Source organism: Rhopalosiphum maidis, chromosome 1 (genome assembly GCF_003676215.2).
Source record: "Rhopalosiphum maidis isolate BTI-1 chromosome 1, ASM367621v3, whole genome shotgun sequence".
Classification (NCBI taxonomy): Eukaryota; Metazoa; Arthropoda; class Insecta; order Hemiptera; family Aphididae; genus Rhopalosiphum; species Rhopalosiphum maidis.
Window position 1 is genome coordinate 2885649 of NC_040877.1, and position 27616 is coordinate 2913264.

Below are 27616 nucleotides of genomic sequence, written 5' to 3' on the forward strand. Positions count from 1 at the left end.
ATTCTACTGACTATTCTAGAATATTCTATATAATATAGAAGTCTGCAGTGTATCATAATAAAATTCATAATTATTACTAAAGACCTGCAAGGACCGGGCCTTAAAAATAAAATAAAAACGGCTAAATCGGATTTTTTTTTTTTGTAAAACTTTTCGGACTGGGCTTAGGCTTTTTTATAACATTTCCTGAACCGGGTTGGACAGTAAATTTATGGCCCTTGCAAGTCTATAATTGATATGAGTCAAGATTATTGATGTTTTCATAAGTAATATGTTAACAAAAGTAGATACAGTTTGTGTTATATAAATTATAAAGTATAAAAAAAATTTTCTATATTGTTTATAATTACTGTTTATTAGTAATTTTGGTAAATATCGTATCAAGTATAATACATGATTAAATACTACAAATTAAAAATAAATTAAATTTTTATTTTATTTTAATCGATCAAGTGTAGAAATAAACAAAGCAAACTTAAAAAAAAAAGTCTTCAAGTAGGTAACATTCTACTTAACAATAAGTGTCATGTGTTCTATATATATTTATATTTCCATTATAGTAATTTATTTTAATATTATAAGTAAGTTTTACGGTAGATTGAATTAATTTTTGGTAAAAAAAAATCGCATTGTATTATAATATAAAAATAACAATTTGAAAATTGTAATAAGATTTTTAGGTAATCATTATTATTATGTATATGTTTATATTATAGTAACATATTTTAACATATTTAGATTAATATTATTTTAATAATTATGAAATAGTTAAAATCTTTAAAAGGTAAATCTTTGTATAAGAATCAAGTTTTTAATATCTAATGTAATCAAAGTCTGAGCTTCATTCTCTTAAAAAAATATATTATGTGATTTTACGCTATTTTTTATTACATTTTCAAATTTTAGATGTAAAAATTAAAGATTGTATGCATTTTTATCTAAAAAAAAAAAACTGAGGAATTTCGTACATATTAAAACTCTAAACGTTTATAAAAAAAAAAATTGTGACTACGCACATACATTTTTTACATAAAAACATTAATATAAACTTTATCGTATATATTAAAAAAAAAACCGAAAATTTCAAGTTAATGTCTATAAACTACATTCGATATAGACAACTAAGGAGACGATGTTTAAAAAATAGTGGATCATTTAAATAAGTAAAAAATAAGCAATACACATTAATCATAGGTGGATGTTGGAATGCAACTTAATTGCTAAAATATCAAGCTGAAACATTCTATCACATGCATTCAATTTTGGTGATATTCCTGATGTTTTCTATTTACCCTATCATGCACCTGTCGTCAACCTAACCTAACTTAACCTCAACGACGATTACGCAATAGCAATTACAAAGTTACTTTACACAATATACTATATAAATAAAATGATTACGTTATATTAAAATATTTTTGTCAAACAATGCCGAATTGAATCAAACATGATAATAATATTTTATGTATAAAAATTACGAACATAAAAATTCAAAATACTAATTCAGTATGTCTTAATTTAAAATTTTAATTATTTAGTCGTTTCAGTTAGATAGTGAAACCTTACATATGTCAATTATAATATGTCTATGTCGTAAAAATGCAACAAAAATTAATATTTTAATTATTGAATTACATATTTTTTTTAAATAAAGGATTCAATTTATTATTCTTTGTTATTTTCTCAATTTGTTTTCATAATACAGGATATTGACACATTAATTTATTTGAAAAAAAACAAATATTATTTTTTAACAGAGCCTACACTATACAAACTGACAATATTCTAGCAATCGCTTTAATGACTAAGTAAACTGTCAAAAAACTAAGTATGTTTCGTCATACAATTTTAATCATCTAAAAATTAAAATGACTGTATCCATCATTATTTTATAAACTAATAATTTGGAGTTTAAATTAATACATAATTTAAGTGTATTTATTCTTCTTCTTTTTTCATTTAAGTATATTTATGTATTTTAAACTTTTTGATAATAATACTAACATGATCATTCTATCATACTCGCGTATAATTTCGAATAAACTCTTCAAATCAAAAAAACAATAAAAGTCTTGTTCACGAAGAACGGTCTATAGATGACAATACGGTATAAAGTTTCTTTCAAAACTTTTAAAAGCCGACTTCTCATTTCCATACATCGTTTTACCATACTTTTTGAAGTTTATAAAAAAAATATATATAAAATAGTAGTACACAAAAGTTTAACGTTCTATGGTCTACACTCTACATAAAATACGAGCTATATTGTCTGTGGATTTTTTCTCATTATTATTTAAGTGAAAATGTTGTAAGAAATAAAAGCCAGATAAATATTATTTGAATAAAAACAGACAGAACAGTTTTTGATTTGATAAAATATTAATGATTTGGTATTTTATGTAAAATCACAGATATTTGTATAAATTATATTTTAATATTTTTAACCACTATTTAAATGACTACTGCAATATACAATTAGTACTATTTTAGTAATACTTACTCACTACTACCATATAGCCAAACAATTTATATATAATTCAAGTATTTATCTATTTATCGAGGTGTAAAAAGAAGTATACCGAATAAAAAGATTTAAAATTATTATGCTCGAATGATAATTTAAACAGTATAAAAAACGCGAGACCCGAAAAACTTTAAATATATTGAATTATCTCATTAGGTTTTCAATGAAATATACTAAAGTACATTGTCTGAAACTATATGATCGTGAAGAAAACATAATTTCTGAGAAGTTTTGAATATGTTAGTCGTTTCCGTGTGACAAAACGGTAGACTTGAGCAATGATTAATGGCGAATATCGTTTTTTTCTTATTAAACACTATTCTTCGATGCGAGACGTATACAATGAAAATAATAATTTATCGAACGAATAAGGCATGTACAATTTTTTCTGTTCGAATATTCATCGTATCAACTCGAGTAGAAAAAAATGTTTTTATTTTTTTTTTGTTAAATATGAGTTCTCTTTTTTTGATTATAATATTAAACAAAGCTAAATAACTGCAGAATGTAAAATGTTCGAATGTAACTATTATACTTAGTACTTATATTATAAGACAATATTTTACTGATGTTTATTAAATTGGAAACTAAAACTATAATATGGTACACCTAGTCACTCTTATTAACAGTCATTTTGAGCTTACTAATATTTTTCAATTAATAAACAAGCATTTTTTTTTATTTTCAAGAGCAATTATTTTTTTTTTCGATTAATGAAGAAAATTCTGTAATATAATTATATAATTATTATATTTTATATCATCACTAGAGTATATTATTTATGTTTTAAAAATTATTTAAGTTAGTACTAAATTAATTTTTTAAATTGTCTTATAGTACTTTAATTGATATTAATAATATACAAAATATAAATAATTAACATTATAATAATAAACAGATTCAGAACTGCTAAAACCTTTAATATTATGTGAATTAATTACAATGAATAAAGTGTCAAAATTTCATTTTGACACTTAATTTGAACTTAAGTTTTACGTTTTCTATTCAGTTTTAAAGGTAGGTACTGAAAAAGTTTTGAATTCATTGAAATATATTAAAAGACAAAATTAAACCGATTTCTTGTTTAAAAACTGATAAACGTATTTGTATACAATAATAACTTAGACCAAATCCTGTTATTTTTAATTAAATATCCATTAACTAAAAACATACATTTGTTTATATTATACGATTTTCTGTAATAATAACAAACGTTATAATTAATGATTATATTATAAAAATGAATAAAAACTTATTTTAAATACATTTATAATAATTAAATAAAAATAGTTAGTTAACAATAAATCATAAAATTTATTTACAATAATTATTGGGAATTTAGAAGAAGTCTTATACATTTTTAAAATGTATTCACGCAAAATCAGAAATATAATAATATGTCAGTAAACACACATTCAACACAATATTATGTATATTTCTACTATAGAAATATTATTGATTTCGGTCGACATGCATATAAATTAAAAGTATTTTTTGCTTTGAGTTTATATTTCCCTAACTAAATATCAATTATAAACAATATACTCGAATAGTTTCGTAGATATTTATGTATAATGTGTATATAATATACTATATATTATATGTATAAATATTAATTAGTAAAAATGTTATTACTAATCATAAAAAAGACAACAATTATTCTGAAAGTGTGACTGAAAGTATTGTGCTAACATTTTCCAGCTATTATTATTAAAACTATAAATATATTAAGCATTTCAAGAAAATAGTGGCGAATTTCCATAATCGCACGAGCAAATAACGGTTGTAGCGACGACAATATAAAATAATATTTTGATTGTATTAGAATACACTTTCATTGATAAATGACAGTTTCTCAGAATTATGAGAAAAAATTTTTTTTTCTCGGCAAATTATTAAAATATATTCTAATAATTTACAATATTGTCTGAAGTCTTGTAAGATCGATGCAAAAACATAATAAAAAATAATGCAGATAACATACTGTACATAAAAATCAAACAAATAACGGCAATTTTTAATCAACAATTTGTAAACGGAAAGTGTTATGCATAGTATATTGTAACAATAACAACACAACGGAAACGCGCGTATTAGATCGTGGGGGGTATGGGCATTTCCATTTATCCGTTGATATTATTATTATTATTATTATTATTATTATTATTATTATTAAGGTCGAACGCGGCCTTTGGCCTTCGCGTCTCCGAGGCGTAATCCGTTAATTAGCAAAGTTCCAATCAAAGGTGAGTGCCGGAGGGACCGTTGCCTGGCGCGTCTTCCGCCATCGTATCCGCTGCAAAGGGTCATAATATTATAGCATTTTATCTTATTTCATCCCCCCTACCTAACCTTGCCACGCCAACCAATTCCCTTACTAGCAACCCACACCCCACACGAATACCAAACTTTATTGCGCCGGCATCTCCCCGTGATGTACTACGAACAAACGTCTTAGTAAGTGTATTCACACCAAAATAACATCACTACACTACTATTATATCGACGCCGTACACACGTCTTTACAATACTGAACACAATTATAAACAAATATATTAATAATAATATAATCAACCATCATAACGATTATCATACTATTCTCTTTGCACACTGAATATTATACTTGTAATCTTGGGATTTAGATTTACTTTCTATGTATGTAAAAATTTCCAGCTGGAAATAATTTTATTTTTTATTTATTTATATTGATATAAACGCCAATCGGCTTTTCAATAATAATAAACAATGCGTACGGTATAAATATGGGAGTCCTAGAGTTCAACAATTTATTATTTGTTTGTTTGGTTTTTTTTTTTTACCTTATTTTTCAACCATTTATATACTCGTATAATTTTTAAACTACTATTTAATTTTTTTAAATGAGTTTTTTACAAGTATAATAATTATACTTAACAAAATTCTCATCAGTACCTATTTTTTTTTTTAATCCAATTTGCTCCAAGTTGAAAAAAAAACACGAATTACACGTAGGACGTATTGTGTTCGTTTGGTATTGTATTGCGAAAAGAATCGATGAGTAGCGTCTTTTAAAACTGTTTTTAACAACAATACGATGTCATCACAATTTATGTATTAGAAAAAATCTCCGTCATAGATACTCGTTAAAAACAATAATGACCTCTGTCCAATATAATAGTATGATATAAGTGCTGTTATTATATAGTTTATTATACTAAATCTATCCAAAAAACATATTCAGTATTTTATATTAATTTAAACAGCATTGCGTCGTTCTATACTCACATAATCTATCTTTTTTTTGTAATTAGTTTAATAACGTGCAATATAAATATAAATTATTATTATATAATACGTAGTGTATTTGTTGTTTAATTTTGTTAAAAGATCGAGAAATTATTTTCTTTATTATAAGACCTATAAAAATATTTTTCCTAGGTAATGATATTATTTCAATAAACCCAAACATAAATCGAATAATTAGTTGTCTAAACTTTTACGAGTATTAAAACTTTTTTTAATAAATATTTGACCTTTTAAAATTATACAAAATATATTTTTCTTTAAATAAATATTATTTTTTTTTTATAAATATGATCAATATTTATGTAGGCATTTGAAATTTTGTGTTCATTTCACTTGTCCGGAATATTCTTTATAAAAAAAAGTAAGTCCATAAAATAATTGAACCCTTTTTTTAGTTAACATAGTATAAATTAATAAAATTATTATTTACTCCAGATATTTTTCAGTGCAATTCATTACATTTTTGTTTACTTTAATACTTTTTGAATTGAAAAATATTTATTTGTCTTGAATTATAATTATAATTTAAAATAATCATTATGATTGGTGTGGATTTTAAAAGAAATAGTGTATCATTTATGTATTGTTTGTAGAAACACTAGTCCATTAAATTGAAATGTTTCATAGTGGTTTATAAAAAAAAAAATTAAAAAAGCTTTTAAAGGAAAACTTTTATAAACAACGAGAAGCTTTTAACTGTAGTTATAATTGTTAGGTTATTCAGGGTTGCTAAATAGATGGGGTTATTTAACTGTATTATAAAAGTACTATAAACTCCTACTAAAATTAAATATGAAGTAGGAATAGTATAAAATTAATAATTTATTATTAAAGTTGTATTAAAAATATGATATGAAAATAAATTTTAAATCATTTTATTTGAAACCACTAATAATAAATCTGAGTTATAGTTATTTTTTTCAATTACAATTCGATACCTATATCATATAGTACAATATTTTATTAAATGTTTTTGTAAAATCTAAAATCAAATTAACATTGGTTACTTTTCTCTAAACCTTAAAATTGTAAAAAGATTATTTGTGAATAACACGAGTCTTGAATAAATGTTTGACGTCTAACCAAATTAGTTGGGAAACGAAAAACTTTAATTCTCTTTTTTTACCCTTTAAAATGTTGGTTCTAAAAAAAAAACTTTACTCAGATCTGAAATGATTAAAATTCAAAAGTTTTAATGAATTTGTTTCGTCAAGCTAAAAAAAAACTATTACTATATTCTAATTGATACTGAGTGGCTATAGTTTTTGATAACTTTTAATCTCAGGTTTCGTGTAATGTGATATAATCCTACACTTAATGAATAATAATATACGTCTGAAGTGTTTTTTAATATCCTGCTCAAGCTAAGACACTCAGTCTATTTATACCCGAACGAATTCACATATCCGTTTACGCTAATATTTTTATTTATATCGCATCAGATAAATGTAAATTTCAAACATTCCTATATTTAAAAAAATAAATCTCAAGGAATTAATAGAAAAATTAATTTTGATCACATTAATTTGTTGAAAATTGCGATGAAGGATTGACGCTTAAAACGTCTCGTGACATTGTTATTAAATACTTCGCTGCGTGCAAGTGTGCGATTTAAAGCAAGTCGGAAAAGCGTCGCAACAATACTTAAAGACCGCTTTCACTGTCCGAAAAATGTTTCTATGAATGAGTTTTGGTTAGAACTTAGTTAAACACGAAAATAATTATTTGTTAGTAAACCTGCTTAACCGATTTTCAAGGCACTCTAGCCATTTCATGCCATTTTTCTCGTAATTCGCGATGAATAAATAAGATCGATCTAATAAGGCCTAAAAGTATAAGCTAATAACGGTACTTTTCAGCTCTGCCTAACTACATTGTGTATCTGTCTTAATACGGGTTAAAGTGGCATTAATTTCGTTGTATGTTTACTAACACATTAAATAAGCAGGTTAAGATTCGGCATTGCTATTATCGTCAGAATTTCTGGTTTTGGTTGTTAAATAAAAAAAAATCATCAGCTTATATTTAATTACATATTATGATAAAATAATATTGACAGATTTTCAAATATTTTAATATTTTTTTCACTTAAATTATTATACAATTTATAACGAAAATTTAATTGCTGATAATCAAACACAATTTTTTTAGCGTATTTTATATACAATTATAGTAATTTAATTACCATATGGAAGAATCTATCAGTATAAATTATGTATTTTATAAGTGACAAAATCATACATTAAACAGGGGAACTAAATATTATAAGTTAATATTACTTGCTCAGTGCTCTTAACGGAATTGGAAATATTTAATTTTTTATACATGTTTTATAACCAATTAATTGTATTTGAACGAGGCCGAATTCTGTGCTTCTTTTTAAATTTTGTGTAGTACACGGAATGTGATTTTGAATTCAATTGTTTCAAAATGGTATACACAGTCACCAGATTTTATTAAACATTTTTTATTTAATATGGACGAGGAGAAGATAATGGACATTTTTAATGTTTAATGGAGCATACATAATACAATATACTATAGCGTCTTCTTGAAATGTTATATTTCAAGTTAATATTAATATTTAGTAAAGTTTAAGTGTTGGATAAAAGATGTATATGTAAGTACATATATAGCTTACATATAAATTACGTAACATTATTTTTGAGTTGTGAATATTTTAAATGTATCTTAAACCATTACGCATAATATTGTTTTATATATTTTTTAAATTAGTTCATAAGTTATTATTATCAGTTGTTGCATTCAAAAATAATTAAACGTACCGATTTATTTAAAATCTACTACGTTATCGAACGTGTTAAATCATCGCTCGGTGAAAAAAAAATTAAAATATAAATCTTAAAAATATACAGTGCACATAATATTTAATATTATGGTATTTATTTTGTGCCATATTTGTAGAATTTATAAATTCTATTAATTATTTTTTTTAATATAATTATTAATATTGTCTATATAATATTGATTTTTATGTATACAATTATTAAGAATTATGTTAATATGTAATATTTTGTTTTTCGTAATAATTCTTTATCTAAAATATAGCGATATTTATGACGTACATTTGTCTAGCTTTTACAGCAATAATAATGGTTTAGTTTTTTTCTTCTTATGTTGTACATAATAATATAAACCTTTACCATCTACTTTTTTCTTTAAGCCCAAGTCCAAAATTGGCCTGGCGTCGCGAGACGTTAAAAATGCTTCGATGAGCAAAAACCTAATACAAAAAGGACAACAACGAAGTAAATACGATTGACATAAAAAAAAAAAATACCCACTGTCGATAAATATTGCTATATGTCAATGGACAAAAATCTTTAAGACCGTTTTGTCATCATTGCGGCGTTGTGTATGACACATTTTTAAGTACATTTGAACCTAAATCAATATTTTTATAAACATAATTGTCAGATAAAATTTAACCCTTATGTATTATATGTTTCGTGAACTCTGTATAAGGCGTCGGTTTTCACTGAGACATATTATTAGGTTTTATGTCAAACATTGTTACATATTATTGACGACCATTTAATATGTATTTTCCTTGTTCTTTTATGATCACTAAAGGGTGGAGATGATGTCTCCGAACTCCTCTGAGAATATAAACCACCAGCGGCACCAGCATTCGCCTAAAGCTAGATACATTAACATACTTGAATATACTTTATTAAATAAATTGTTCAGTTATGATTACCGTAATGACAAATAGTTACGTTGTACTTACAAAAAATATAATATATATATATAATATCAAAATAATAATAATAACTAATTTATAATTTAGATCCTCACTAAAACTAATTGATATTCGAGTTTTAAAATATTATACATATATGTTTCTTTTATTATACATCATTATCGGTTTAATTGTGTTGTGATAGTCAATTACTCGATAAAAACGTAAAATATAATATGCTTGTTTAATACATATTAATAGTTTTTGATAACTGTTGATACGTTTAATTCGTGATTTTAATTTTTCGGATTATCCACGCAATTAGCTTATCCGTGGATGACCTGTCAAACTATTCCGCGGATAATCGATAATACACTGTAGTTCTATAATTTTGATAGGCTTATTTAAATAAAGTGCGTATAATAAGTTGATTGAAATTCTTAGAATAAATCCTGGTATCCATTCTGAAAAAATGTTAGCAAGAAAACCAAACAAATGTGAATCATTGAAACATTATGCTATAAAGTGTACTACTTTAATCTTCAACCGGATATTGAATTTGATAGATAAGACATTATATATAAAACAAAAAAGCATATATTAAGTTTTAGGTTCCACAGCATATTTAATTAAGTATTACTATGATATGTAGCTATAAAACTGTGTAATTATAGCTGTATAACCACCAAATTACTATTAATCTGAAGTATTAGCGCAGATAAGGCAAAAGCTCCACGTGGATGTTAACGTTTATTAGTTGTCAATTAACTTAAAATTATTATCACTTCGTCGTTTAATCTTTATATTAACATCTAAATGTTACACGCGCAATAATTTTTCTAAAATACTACCACCAACAAGAATTTTTATTTTAAAATAAGATTTAATTAAATCTGTTATTGGTATTTTACCAGCATAATAAATTCCAGCATATATGTTAAATAATTAAATATTAGCTACTCATATGTGTACACATTGGAAGTGAAAGGTGCACATTTTCACATCCATCATATTAATTATCGTAGTTTATTGATTTAGAACTAAGTATTCAATTTTAATTTAATAATTTCAATTCTTTATCATAAATAATTATAAATTATAATATCCTAATGAAAATGCTTTGTGTTCTATGCATAAATGCATAATACAAACATATAACTATATATATATATACTATTGATATATAATTTAAATAAGAATATTTTATTTAGTGTTTCACTTATAATAGTTAATTATGTAGTTTAATATTTAATCAATAAACTTGAATATTTTACTAAAATACATCATTAATGAACAAAATAATAAATAAATAGTAATTATCTCATTCAATATTCCCACCAATGTATGTTTCTGAAAATTTCCTAAAAGATGGATTGAGAAAAAAAAATGAAATATTTATTTCCCCGAGTGAAATCATAAGTCAATAGTTTTTATTTTTAACGAATTTATAAACGTTTTTTACTAAATTTTCCAAAGAAAGTTCGTCAGTATAACGAGTATAATATTACACAAACCAATATCATTTTATCTGTATATAACGAGTCTACGACGTCGGACAGACCCGCCAAAGCACTCGGATGCGAAATAGTGCATACAACGCCAATGATATAGTAATACATTTGTGATGACAATTCTTGGGCATGAATATTATTATTTTTGATGTGTAGTGTGACTTTTCGTACTAACGTGTCTACCCGATGAATAAACAAAAGTCTAAAGTTTACATTGTTATAGCGATAAAACGAGCGCGTTAGCTCTGTTACTGTGTATGATAATACACCTATATTATTATTATTGTATTGCAGAATAGTCTATCAAAATGACATATTATATATTGTGTAGCGTTCTAATGTTTGGAGAATTTACGACAACGGAAAGACCAATACGTACATACATAGTGGTACATATTATTATCAAAACGTTATCGATAATTATGACAATTTTTACTCTACATAATGATATGATTCTCAGTGAATAAATAATCACGCAATAATGGAATACAAGTGTTTCAACTATAATTAATAATAATTACTGTTTACATTTAGGGATTGATGTTAGATTCTGAGCGTAGTAATAAAATTATTGATTTTATAATGATGTGTGTTTTTTATTTTCTGTTGAGTTTGAAAACATAAAAATAGTTGGTAATAAAAATTCTAAGAACATCAACATCTACGGAAAACATGATACATTCTCTTATAGCAAATTATTATAATTGGACATTTTAGGAAGTAAAAATAAAAAACATTATCAGTACTTCAGTACTTTTTAAAAAATAAAGAAAAACTAAAAAAAAACGTATAAATATTTGTTAACGTTTCAAAATTATCAAGTTAGACCGTCTACATTTTGAATCGTTTTCCATCATTTATACAATGATTTGTTATTGAATTCAAATTTAAAATTATGTCTGTGCACTGTTAGTTATCTCTACGTTATCCCTCTCTAAACCACACGTAATCTAGAAAAACATATTTATACAAAATCATTTATAATACAAAATAATTCTCGAGTAAAATTATACATTACAAAACCACACAGTTTATAGGGAATAACATTTTGAAGTGTGAAATATCGATTTTTTTAATTATCGTCTAAAAAATTAATTTTTTGTTTTCTACTTTTTAAATTGAATACAAGATCAAATAATAAAAAAATATATCAAACTAATAAATAAAATTCTCAAAAATATTATTTAATACAATGTTTGTAGTAGGTAACTTTGCTTAGATTCCTCATAAAAAGACTTTATGTGAATGCGTCGTACGTGGGTCTAAGAGAGAAAACAAAAACATGCTATCATCTTCTTAACATAGACATTACAATACCTGTTTAATGACAAGGTTCATTCTTACATCGTATAATAAAATAATAACCTACTTCCTCCTTTTTTTAAGTTGTAAAATAATTATATGTATCCTAAAGTTTTGTTGTTTTGTAATTCATAATTTAAGTATTTGAAACTAAAATTACATGTCGTAGAAATTATATAAAAAAACTATTATTATTATTTATTTGTTTTTTTATTTTATTTTAATCTTATGAATGGTACACACTGTATATACGAATACTATAAGTCTCATTTTTAAAACCATAGTATAGTATGGCGTATATGATATTATAATTTATAACTTATAACAGTTACTAATAATCATAGAATATAATACACCGAGTATATAACAACAATGATATTTAATATGATAACTTTATTTTTTAATTAACGTACAAATCCAAAGTATCTGTTACTTTTGTTAAAATATATTTTTATTTACAAGCACATAATAATTACGTTCATTATAAATTTAGTTTTCTAACAGTTCTGCACTATGCCGTTCCTACATATTTTTACATTTTTTTTTTTTTTAGATAATGGGAATATTTTTATGGGGTTACGTGGTGTACTCAAGACTCGATACGACACTTCAAGAATGGATCGACGCTCTTGAAATCTGGCAAGTTTATTTAGGAATGTACGTGTTGATATTTGCGTCTATTGTAGTAATCATAGCTCCGTTTTTGTCATGTTTTGCTGTCTATCAGGAACTCAGCCAACTACTTATGGCGGTAAGTATATAATATTAATTAAATTCTATAAAAAGCTTAATTGTCTATTATTGATATGCAGTCGACGTATATCATCGGTACTGTTACGTTTAAAGTGTATGAGTTGAATAAGATTATTTTAAATTTAAATTAAAGAGAAATAAAAAAAAAAAAAAACAATTACAAAACTATTATTAAAATGAACGTGAACACTGTAAAATAAACAGCTCACAATAGCGTACTCGATGTGTATTTATATTGCTCAATATGCAAAAGTATGCATACCTATAGCATTTAAATTACATAATAAATTTATTTAACCATATAACTATGTATGTTACCTGCAATTAAAATATATTTATAGCTCACTCCGCGAAAATGTTACTATATGCTTTCCAAATATATCACCGGTTACCACGTTAGGTTTTAAGCGATTAGAATCCCAGGAATATTAGCAACTTAAATATAGTTTCGCTCTTTAACCACAGTATGAGATCGCCAGATCGGTGGCAAACTTTAACAAACAATGCACATTTAACCATCAAGAGGGTATATGCAGAGGGGATCAATCGATCGAATGAGGTTTTGATGAGGTCGGTAATAATAATATGGTTACCTCTTTCCAAATAAAATACAATATACTATAGCAAGGCGTCGAATTCGAGGAATTATCAAACAACTATCAAGGAAACGCATTTCAAATGGTGGACTTAGTAAGGCAAAATTCTATAAGATACGGTTCGCTGAACGTGGAAGCCGTGGTGCAACTTTGACGAAGTATGAAAATGTGACAATAACAATCACTGCGAAATGCTCTATAATATTATAATACAGCTATGTTATCGCCTTTAAATCGAGGGATATTTGTTTTGTTTCATTTTCCAATTTCTCAATTATTATCGTTTCCGAAAATTTTTTTCGTGCGTATACGTGGATACACGACTGATGTATATCTAGGCGCCTAAGTCCTAGATACCACGGTATATACCCGTACATATGTGAGTCGGTCAAGTGCCCGCGCTATGGCGAAATCAGATTGCGAGCAAACCAGAGATGAAAAAAACCGGAAAAATCCGCAGATGCGATAATCATGAGTTATACCGTCTTCTGTAGAAATCCATCAAAGGCTGGCGGTGGCGGCGGAAAAGGCGTAGTACGCGTACGTCCGACGACGCGCCCAAAGCCCGCGAACGCTGCACGCGATCACTTTTGTTTGCTCTCCGACTTCCGGTGGCCCATTCATTTTGATTAAACTTCGGTGATTTACGACTGGTTTGTTGGACGAGACGCCGAAATCTCGGGTATTATAAAGAATTACGGTTTGCTGCCGGTAATGCGGGCGGCGGTGCAGGAGGCCTGTGGGTTTTGATTTCCCGTCCAAAGGTTTGCGTTGGATATTTCTTGGTCGACGGGGTCAGACTGAGAAGAATAGAAGAAATACACAACTAAACAAAAACTACCTTCTACCAATAAATTTCCCAAACGGAAATCGGACGTTTTGTTAAAAAAAAAATAAATAAATAAAAATATCCTAATAACGATGGCTAACTTGGTGATAGGAAGGAGTGATTTTATAGTATGCTGCCTTGTACATTCGTAAATATCCGGTACAAACCCTACTCGGAACGATTTTCAAATGAAACCGATCGATAAAAAAAAAACATCTTTTCTCGAAAAATATATATCAAACGTAATTTTATTAAATACAAAATTGAAATCCATATATCGTTTTAAACGCGATTAAACAACACTACATTTTTTTGTATACATTGTGATTTGGCATTAAACGAATAATATAATAATATGGTATAACTTTCTTAATGGGTGTACCGTTATTTATGAAACTTAAAATTTGTAAACAAAAATTGTTAGAATTAAACATGATGACGATGATTTACATATAAAATAAGTACCTTATACCAGTTATACCTATACTTAATACATCATTTTATAACGAAGTTCAAGAAAATTTCTAATGGTGAATATATAATATTATTATAACACAATTTTTACAGGCTTTCACAGTTAAATTAAATTAGTTTTTTTTATGTAATGAATTATTTATATTTCAATAAAAATGTAAAATTGTTGAAAAACATAACGCTTAAACACAACCTGGAGGTTCGGAAACATTGTTAAAATGTTTATGAACTTTTCATGAATTTCCATGAAATGTTTAACCACACTTATAGTTCAACACTGATTTAAGTTTGTAAATGGGTATTTTAGAAAATATTGAAGCGAATTTTATTCATAAATTATTGAATCACTTTCTGGCTAGTGTAGCTATCAAATATAACGATAAATAAGTCCATAATTATTTTGTTTCTTTTCGAGTTAAAAAATATTATACGTCATATATTAATACATAACATGGTACATTTATAATGTACTGTTATGAATGATATTTTATGAACAATTTATTATGTAAAAAAATACGCTCCATACATTTTAAATAATTATCTAGTTTCGGTTTGTAATTTTACAACATAATAAGTAAATATTAATTTTAAGTAGTGAACACTTCATGTGATCTTTTAATTGTATTATTTTATTTTTATTGTAACACTAGCTTTTCTTTTTTTTTTTAATTGAACTGTTTACATTTTACACACTAAAAAGTGTAAAAAATTAAATCCAACATTTTTATAAAGTATAACTACTGTTGATTTAAGGTTTACTGTTTCGTAATTTTGTTAATTATGCATCTAAAAGACAAAGATAACAAATGTTGATGCAATATCCTCTTAAGTGCCATTGAATGAAATCCAAATTCTTCTTTCGCTCATATTTCTTCTTATTCTCCACCCTCTTCTACGTCATATTTTATCATCGAACATAGTATGTAATAAACAAAGGATTTACTCCCCCTTCAAAATCTATTACCATGGTTACGCTTAATATAATGTAAAATTATCTTAACCCCACTCCCTTCAATCTATTAAAGTTAATAAATTAGACTTAAAACTTAAACCTGAAACTTTAAATTTCATGTAGGTCCAAATTCATTGTATTATTAACTAAGATCATAGAAATAGCAAAATATTTTATATTCTAAAATCGAGGTAATTTTAGTTGTTATATGGAAATTAATAATTTTATATCATGTAATATAATAATAATAATGTTTTAGTTATTATTTTTGAAACTATGACATAAAAGAAGTTCATTTTTTACTTAGTAATCAATAATAGCTAGTAAAACTGTCTATTTCATAATAAGCAATAAGTATTAATAATAATAAAACATTTTATATTTTGAATTTCTGTATGCTAATTATCTAATAATAAATAAAAATTAATTTTGCCAAAAGTTAGTTCCACTTGAAGTTAATAATCAATTCATTATTTGATATTGTTGTATTAAAAATGCAATATACAAGGTATAAAAACAAATAATTTATACTAACCTATAATAGGTACTATATTAGAATTTTAATTTTGATACGTTCATATTTTCTAAGCTAGTAAATAATATATCCACTAAATAATTTTCAGAAAAAAAAGGGGCAGTATATTTCATTTGAAAAATAGTAATTTTATCTTTTCAGTGCACTCCTTATAGCATATAAAATCTCAAGAATTTAAAAAATCCAAAAATCAGTTTTTTGAATTTTGACAAAAAAAAAGAGGTAAAGATACTCGATAAACCACCTTAAATATTTTTATAACTTATGGTAGTATAGTATATCATTACTTTAATTCTATATCAAGTTTAATATTCATAAATCATAGTTTATTAACTTAAGTTTAGTTTATTTTAAATATTATTCGTTGTTTAAGTTGAACTTTTTACTAACTATTTTTAAAATAAAAAATGTGTATCCGCGTAATACCATTACATCCCATACAATAAATAAATCATTGCTTATTAAGTACATGTAGATATATATTTATGATTTTGAATCAATGTTAAGTACTAAGAAATTTCGAAATCTTCATTATCATTTTCAACATTTTAAATACCAATGTCATATTATGATAACTTTTCTTCCATTTTTGAACATACAGCTTAGGGTGAACTGTGCCCAACTTAGCGTAACTCATAATGACAACCACAATAGTTTGTTTTTTTTCTAATATATAATTCAGTGTTCCGCTTTGTGTTATAACCACGAACGACGTTGTAACATACATGGTATTTTGTGATATACTCAAAATTTGTTATTTAACTTTAAATAAAATGTCAAATATCAACAGAATTTATGTTAAATTCACTTTTAATATAAACATCCAAGACCTCAGGGAAATAATGTATATCTCAGAGTGTTATATAAAATCAAAACCTTGTAACTTGTAACACTACAACATCGAAAAGCAACTCAGGGGAGCTATTCTGATCCAGAAGTACTATCACGAAATACTTGAAAGCGTAGTCCTGTTTCAAAGAGTTATATGCTAGAGTACAATCCAATAGGTAAGTAAGATTCACAAACTGATCATAGGTACTCATCCCAGAAATAAATAAGCAGCAAGAATATCTTATAAATAAACATAAAAATAATATTTTAATTAATTTACACCTTGAAATATAATATTTGAAGGTATTTTTTTTTATCTAATTTATATTTTTTTTTTAACTCTAAATCAAATATCCTATGTTCTAATATTCTATCTTTATGTTTTAATGCAACCCATTGAATATTAAGGCTCTGCTTTTTACCTACTCATGTTAATTATGATACCATTAATATATATTTTAGGAATTCATAACTTTTATTAATAATAAGTAATTACATATTTTAAAATTATCAAATTATTTAACCTTATAATTATATTGTTATAGACTGGCCATCAACAAATCAAATAATGCATACAACTTTTTAATTATAAGTTATCTAATTTAAAAAAGTAGGTATCGCTTTACTGTATAATTGGTGTTGAATCGCTGCAATGAATGTGTTAAGTTTTAAACCAATGATTTATCACTGTATTCAAAAAACGATTCACAACGGATACGGTCTGTCAGCTGTTATTATATCAATAAGTGTATTTTTTAATATAATAATATTATAGCAATATATTTTAAAATTAGTAGAATAGGAATTAATTTTTGTCGATAACATAATTGCACGTATTATATCATTCATGTTTTATTATAAATAGATATAGATAATTTATATTTATACCATATTATTATATTATTGTTATTAACTTTTGAATCAATACTACCTTACTGTATAATAATGTGAATAGGTCCATGGTATAAATAGGTTATGTCTTAATATTGATCTATATAGTTTTAGAATTCCATTGCGTAAAATAAATAAAGTCTTTATGAATAATATTTTTGTATGATAACAAAATAATAAACATCGTTATTCGTCGTTTAATTATGCAATTTATTCTAAATTTAAACTTAAAATTTAATAAAAACAAAATAACTGTAGGTAACTATATACTATTTAGATTTTTTAATTAAATTGTGAATTATTTATAATTAAAATTGTATTTATTTTTTGGAACTTAGCTATAAAAAATTTAAATTTTATACATTTTTTACTACAAAATAATTTTTTAATTTTCATGATAAAACGATAATTTTTTCAATTTCTATTTAAAACAACTTTCGAGAAACCTTATACTAAAATTCAAGGTTTTTGACGAATTTTGTAAAAATTTGAACTGCAAATGCATACAAAAAAAGTTTTTCAATGTATTTTCAGTATTTTTATACTGATATAAAAACAAGTTGTGTGGGATCTATTCAATTTTCAAGAATTTCGACAACTTTTCATCGTCTTTTATAAAAAAAAAAAAAATGAAAATGTCTGTAGAATGTCTAAATATTTAGAAATTATATCATGTATAGGAAATAATTATATAAATATTTGGAAAAAATTTCAACTTTTTTGAACACAAAATACACATCATTGTTAAATCAATACATTTATCGCCCTACTCAGGATCAAACAAAAATTTATATAAATTGTTACAAAGGATACAAAGCTATTAAATCCATTACCTGTTCTGTATAATTTATTTAATATTATTAAAAAATAGTTTTATATAATTATCGTATTTTGTGCATTGTTTCATTGTTTACATACTATAGAATTTGTACCAACTAGTAAAATCAATTTTTAATGAACGAATTTAATTACTGTAGTTTAATAAAATATTTAACCACTAAATTTTAATTGAAGGTACACAATGTAGATTTATACACTATATTTTAATGTAGCTATTGTAGGTGTACACATATTGTATTCATGATAAAATATTATAGAAAAAATATATTTAAGTACGTGTAGATATTTATTAAAATACTAATTCAATTTCACTGCTCAATTGTTTAAAATGTCTCTTGATCGTATATTTTTAATTGTTAGTATATATTTTTAATGTATACACTAAATAATTAAAATATAATCTAAATTAAGTGCTGTTAAATGTTCAATATGCTACATGCACTATATACTGTATAAAACTTGAATATAATAGAGATTAAGGACCAATAATATTGATGACTAAAAATGAGTTGTAACGTACAATATAATTTAATATTAGCTTTTAAAAATTTGTAGAACCAATACATTCTTATATCTAATGAAACATTAGTTTTAACGTATTTTATGCTTCTCTGTAGAAAATAAGTTGAATATAATAACACAACAATTTTGAATACAATGTACGGGTACAGAGATTCAGATTAAGTTTGCCAAAAATTTAAATTGCGAACATACGCAAATACTGATGTGGACTTAAGTAATTAATTTCATTATTTGCACTTTTACATATTGTATAATCCGTATAACAAATAAATACCCATTGTTCATTAATAAAGTGTTGGCTTTCATAATGAAATATACAAATTAAATAAATTCTAAAAATATAAAATACTTTTTTTTTTTTTAATAAAAATAAAATAGACAATTTTTTAATTTATGAATAGTTTTATAAAATTATTTTGAAAAATGTTGTTTTTACTTCTGATAACATTAAAGTCAATGAGAAAAATTAAATTTACAATTATATGATCATTTCTAATAAACATATTGTTGATAAAATTTAAATTAAAAAATGTATAATAAAATATAATAAACGAAATCAATGATATTATTAATACTACTAAATGGATTACGAATAAGAGAAACGCATAAAGGTTTGGAAAACAAAATGACTTAGTTGAACAATTGAGTTCATTCAAATAAAGAAATATATAATATTATGTGCAATCGCTTTAATAAAAGGTTTTGAATGTATCATGTAGGTACAGCCGTAAAGAAGTTTTTTTTCTAAACAAATTATTTTCGCTTTATAATCCGTGGAATATTTTTTCTGCACTGTATCGTCGACTTTTATACGACAAGCATTTCATTGTTTTCGTCTACAGACCGGAAGAACCGTCGTCGTTCTGGTTTGTGTGTGTGTGTGTGAGTTCGCCGAGAAGCTAATTCTACCTATGATATATTGTGGTCCCCTATCGGTACCCCGCCGTGCCAATGCACACTCACAACCAACACCTCATGCGAACGGGTTGAAATGTAGGAGTTTAATATATAAGCGCGTAGGCTCGAAACACGCAGTGCACGCGATGATGGCAGCGGCGGTAGACGTAACGTATTGCCAGAAGTTCAATTTCTCACCCGGCACATAACTCAGACCTCAATGATTCACGTCATTTGTGAACATGTGATGTTATTTATAACACCGCTCATATATAATATTATACACTTTTGTGTGTGTGTGTGTGTGTGTGTGCGTTTACGTATTACACATTCTATAGTAATTCGCCGACGGGCCTTTGCTCGAACGTGCGTACGAGAGCACACGATAACACGCGCACGAGTGTTCTATGGCGGAAGTGGTGGCGGCGGATAGCCGACGACCCTCCCCCCGTTAAATCGTCGAGGTGTTGAGTTTTAATAACATTGATGATGATTTATTTTTAATTATTGAATTACGATTTTAAATTTTAAACCCGTAACTACGGCGAGGTATTGAGCTATTGCTATATAACAGTACGAATTACTGACCGACGGCGGCGTGTTTGTTTTTGTTATTTGTTTTTCTTTTTTAGTTTAAACATTTCACGTATCGCTTCTTTTAAATAATATGAAAGGTTGCATATAATATGTGGTTTCTGATATCGTTTCATCCGATACGTGCACACCGCAGCTTATGATCCGCTCTGATGAACGGAGGAAATAATAGAACCGTGCAAGGTAGTAGCACGTTAAGAAGAATTCGGTATTTTAAGTATTGATCTAAAATTATACTGACTAGTGAGAGCAGCACTACGGTCTACATCACGAGAAAAATAATAATAATAAAGAGTTTAAAAGTTTTCGCTAAAAACGTCCCTGCGTGTTGTTGTTGTTGTTGTTTGCCTGGACTCCAGCCCGCGCGCTCCAAGTGCGGGAAACTATTATGAAGGGCTCCCATTATTATTATACGACGCGAAGGTATATAAAATAATGTTCCTGAACGTTTATTTAATTTTTTTTTCTCTTCCCTCTTTCAAGCCGGTCTCTTAATTATTTTAATGGACTTTTAGCCCGAGGGTACCTCACGCCAATGTTACGCGGTTTATTTATGTAGTATATATTTTTTTTTTAATACACCGACCGCCGTCCACGTCGTACTACACCGAGATACAACATAATCAATTTTCAATTTTTCAAGAGTCGTTGTCGCCAAGAGTGGAGTACGAACATACACCGTCACGATCACTTAGGTTAGGTGCCTACAGGTTTAACCTAACCTAACCGCGAGTTCCAACTACTACGTTGTCACGTGGACGAAACGTTCACGTCGTGGCTTAAGTATACTTTTTCCCATTTGCAGTGCATCGTCATCGCATCACTCGGCCTCGTGTTTTCGGAAACACTCGAAGCGCGAGTGTGGTATATACTCGTTAACTGTACCTACATACTAATTTTAACGAGGGTTACCGCGAGAAAATTAATTAAGGTTTTAACCCCGCTCGAAATACAGATGCGTGCTTCCTCGCCACCGTCTTCGCCGAGCCGCTCTAAATAAGGTCTCTAATTAAGAGCAAACAGCTGGGATCAATGTTAACGGTGTTTTTCCAAGGAATTATAAATGATTAGTGTCTCGCCCGAAACAACTTACACAATATAAGTAATATTGGTGATGGTCACGCGTGGTTTAATGTTGAGAAATAAAATAGTAATAACAACTGAGTAATCATCACTGTGCATAGACGAAAAAATCAGACAGTTAACGATACATTTCTGTATGTATATTATTATAGTTAAACTAAATTATAAAAATATAACATAAGAAGATGAAAATATAAATATTACATTTAAATTAATTTACTCTTCCGATAAATTTTAATTATATAATAATATTACTATAATTTAAGTTACAGATATTATAACGCCTAATAATTATACAATACAATTTCAAATTAAAATTTTCTTTACGGAAATGGTATATTTGATTTTAACTCGTAAAGAATGTTTAAACAAACATTTATTATACATACCAAATTTTGCATATTATAAAACTATATAACTCATAATAACATATAACCTTTTCGTCATAATTAAATGCACATCCATTTGTTACTCGAGGTTTTAGTATTTTATTCAAAGACAATTTTGGCATTAAGTTATATATGTCCATATATTACAGTACTATACAAATAATAATATGTTAACGTTTATATTTCATGTTTGAGGGCATTCATAAAATATTCATATTTTATACAACTCATTTTTAATAAATTTAACGTTTCTACAAAAATATAAATCCGAATGGTGTATATATCTAAAAAAAAAATCACTGTGTCTATAATTCGTTGAAAATTTCCTTCGCATGACATTTATGGACCCTAAAATACGCGCCAACTATATATTATTATGATATAATATAGCTTTATCATTAAAATATAATAAATTGTCCGAAAACATACGTAGCTGAAATAAAGTGAAGACCCAATACAAGTTTTTTGAAGTTTACTTTTGTCAATTGATATATGCACTAAACAAGGTTTATAACGTCCATTTAGACACATCAATAGGTAATAAATGTATGTGATAGATGTGAATCAATTTTCGTTGTTAAATAAAATAAAAAATATAATACTTAGGATATTTTATATTTGAAATGTATTGTTATTGGTTTGTCGTTAACACAATGCACATGCAGATAATTATTGTAGTTTACAATGCAACGAAACGACAACAATGATTTAGTATTTCAAATAGACAAAAAGGTTTGTAGTCCTTTACAGCATAATATATTTTCATGATTTAAAAAAAAAATAATAAAATAATGCATCCAATTTGTTAAGCTATATAACTATAAGGCTCGCAACAAATATAACATAATATTAGATCTATTAACTATAATCTAAACGTATGTTTACTAAATAAATTTAAAAATAAAATTGCAATTTATTTTTTTTTTTTTTCAATACGATATTATTATGATATTCGAATTGTTTGTAATAGGTATCTTAGTATCTAAATACTTAGACAATTTCTAATTTGTTTCATTTTTTCGTTTTTGAAATGAATGAAATACGCAGTAGTTTAAGGTTCCACAATATACATTTTTTTAAATCATCATGTTACACTATAATATGTATTTAACTGCTTTTTTTTTTTTATTAACTGGCCAGCTAGTGAGAAATTTCAAACATAACATATTCACATCGTTTAAATTTTATCATGAAACTTTTTATTTTAATTAAAAAAAATATATACTTAATATAAAAAAAAAAATAATACAAATTCATAAAATAAATCGTTATTATTTTTTCTTCTCTCGTGCTTATTAGAATTAAAAATAAATTCGGTTTAGTAAACATATCTATATTTTAATACTCTGTTATAATTTAAAAATTATATATAAACAAATAAGAGATATCGTTAATTTTTTTTATCTCAGTTAAATCAAGGGATTTATATATCAAGCTGAATATAACACCTAGATTCAAAATGCGTTAGTGAGGTGTGATTTTGGGCTCGAAATGACTTTGTTTTAACAAGGTATTGTAAACACCCAGATCAAAGGCCTTATACTCATTTGCTATGCTTAAGTTCCCTACGTTATATTTTCACACTTGCCCTTACTCCAAATCTTAATGGAGATCTCTTTGACCACGTGCGTTCGTTTATATTACAATGCATGGCAGTTTAAGGGATTATATTATTAATACAACCGAAAGGTCGGTTTTATCCTCAATTCCAATCTAAATGGCGTATTTTCTGAAAAAAGGACTTAAAAAAATAAAAACAAAAACAAAATAAAAGCAACTAACATTTTGTTGAATAAAATAAATAAATAAAAAATGTTTCTTTCATTAGCATTTTTGTCCCGAAACCAACATATACATACTGTCCACAATGACTGATGATTGCCCGACCGCACATCGCTTTCCATTCATTAAAACACCATCTTAGCAAATATGCAAATCCGCTGTAATCTACACGGCTGGGCTAAAACGTTTTAGCAGAACAAAAACAACAATTCCCGCCAACGGTTTTATGCACGCCCATGTTTTTCTCTCAACCCATAACATTTTTGACGGGTTAAAGGCATCTAAATATCAAAATATGTTCTTAAAAACAAGTACGGTTTTCGCTCTGACGGGTGTCATATTTTTTTTTTTACATTACTATACCTATATCGTGGGGAACCATCTGGATATAATTAGGAAGTCTTAAGAGGTTTCTCGAGTAAGTAAACATAAATAGATCATACCATAATAATGTACAATATAATCTTGCAGGTATCACTGATATTATACAATTTGTGACTAAGACTGTAAGCAAAAAATAATCTCATTAAATAATATATTATGTATTTAAAAAAAAAAGCGGGTAATCTATGTTATGAAATAATGTTTATATATTATATTTCACCATGTAACATCTTAAAATATGAATAATAAAATACACTATTTAGTAGTTTCAAATTTAATATCGACTAAAACTCGTAACAATGACATTCCACGTATTTTTACCCTTCCTGAATCATCTACAGCTCAATAATTAATTATACTATGCATGGCAATTTAAAATAAAATAAATATAGTTCATATTTAATCGAGCTGCAAATAAAAGTATTTTTTTTTTTTTATAATCAATTGTATAGTGTTAATATTCAATTATTTTTTATTATATATTCTTCTAATATATTATCATTGTATAATAATGTTCTGTTGATGTTTCAATAACAATCTATTATTGAACTGCAATGTTGTTAATTTGATAATCATTATATTTATAAATATCATAATATATTATGAAATCCATAGTTATGACTTTCTGTATTGTTTCCAGAGGACATTTAATGGGACAAAATCTCAAAATATTTTACAGCGTTTTGCACTGGGTACATCTATCTTGTCGCTTTCTATTAGGACTCGTCGAGAACACAGACGACATTTTCGTAATAATTCTACTACATAAATACTATAACTCAGCCATACCTCTTAGTTTATAATAATATTTTCAAAATCTAATCAGTTTTTTTTCGTCGACAAATATTACCCCTTCAATACACTTGTGAGTCGTACTACATTTAGCTAGGACGTGCAAGACAGCCCTGAGGAAAATGTTATTGGTGTATAAAGAGATATGAGGGCGCACTTTATATAAATCGCCAACGGTGTACGTGATCGTATGTTTTATTTCTTTTAGCAGACGGCTTCTGAATAATACATCGGTAGCTTTTTATCGGCTTAAATATTTGATTATAACTAGCATGTTGTGGGCGGAGGAGCAAAATATATTATACATAGATGCGTGAGCGTGTTATAGGTATAAAACGAAATTCACAAATAATATCACAATTGTAATTGTTTCGTTTATTCAATTTTTGATACCAACAGCGCACACAGTACTACACACTAGGGTGTGGTGGAGGGAGAAAATGTTCTTATAAAAGATAATGTATAAATAATTTTAATATAATTTCATCATTCTCATCATCCCCCACCACTATTAGGAACCATTGTGCACGCCATTGTGTGGTATCCAAATAGCGCTCACAATCACGTTGAATAATAATCATTAAAACCGACTTCCAGACAATTATAAAAGGTGTGAAGTTATAGTTATTGATTTAACCTTGACAATGGTTGTTTAAACTTTCAACTTTAACAAGTTTCTTCGTTTTAAATGATATAAAAATATTCTCAAAAAATCACTTTTTTTAAATATTTTTACCTTGTAGACTTTTTTTTTTGCTTAAAGCCATGTACTGTATGCGACTTTTTAAGAACATTAATAGACAAAAATAGCCATTAAAAGCTAAACATAAATTAAATATTGTTTTTTTTTTATTTCAATAGCTTAAATACATACTGATTTAAAAAAAAAATTAGGTATATTAATATTAATGTTATAATATTTTAAATGTTTGTAAATTCAGAAATAATTTACTATTGTTACTTTGGATTGTATACTTTCGTTCCGATTACCGTCCATTTCGTTAGCTTTGTAGATAGTTATTGTATTATATAATGTAAATTACCTCCATTATACTACCATACTATCTATATAATAATTAAAACCAACATCCGATCAATATAAACAGCAGTGGTCCGCTGCTTTGTGTTGTGTACCTATATAAGTATAAATCGGTAGTAAATTTAAAAATGTTAAGTATTTAATTGAATAAAATTATTGAATTTTTACCGCTAGAACTACAATTTATTTAATATCCTATACTTTTGCCAAAATAAAATAAATATATATATATATAATGAATATAGTGAACAAACAAAAGTTTATATTTTAAATTTCAATTATGATACCATTACCTAACAATAAACTGTTCGTGGTCTATTTTTAAACAAAACAAAAACACAAAAAAAAAATAGACCTAAATGAAGATATATTTAACGTCACATAATGGAAACTTGACATCAGCTACACATTAGTCAGTCCTAAAGATTTTTTGCCCATTTCCTGAATGATATTTAATTAGAATATTGTATGGTAAATATTCCAACCCTTTTAATTTTAATTATTTAAACATTTTTAAATTTAATTGCGTTTAAACTTATACTATCACATTGATTTCCAGATAAATTTTTATAAATATGTCAATGTATACTACGTACAGAACATCTATTACCCAAACTTTATTTCTTGCTGCACTGTGCTATCGCCTTTTAAATGTAAAATTTTATTTAAAAAATATTTATTAATAAATGAATAAAACTTTAAAAATAATTTCATTTTTAATTATTTATATTACTATTTATTGTATAAAAGAGGTAGTTCGCTATTTAATAATGCGGTAGATTACATAATTACTTCACTTAAGTCTGAATTTAGTAAAATTTTGTTATATTCTAAAATTAAAATGTATTGTAGTTTTAATATTTTTAAAAACTAATAATTACTATAGTTTTAGATATTACACTTTTAGTTTAATAACAATATATGGAATATTAGTTTATTCATATTCCAATATTACATTTAAAATTTAAATACTGTTATGTATACAGTTTCAATTGTGTACATAAAATTTATCCGATAAAACGATTCAATATAATTTAATGTAACTATAACAACTAAGATTATTCTCTAACGAACTTACTGGAAAACGCCTATTAGCTATTACCTATAT

The 27616-nt window shown here is 26.1% G+C and overlaps 1 protein-coding gene across 1 annotated transcript in view; it reads left to right on the forward strand.

Moving 5' to 3' along the window:
- Positions 1 to 27616, forward strand: part of LOC113549048 (tetraspanin-2A) — a 152453-nt gene that overhangs the window by 68550 nt on the left and 56287 nt on the right. The window contains exon 2 of the mRNA XM_026950195.1: positions 12879 to 13076. Within this exon, the coding sequence (XP_026805996.1) occupies positions 12879 to 13076 (198 nt within the window). The remainder of the gene's footprint in view (positions 1 to 12878; positions 13077 to 27616) is intronic.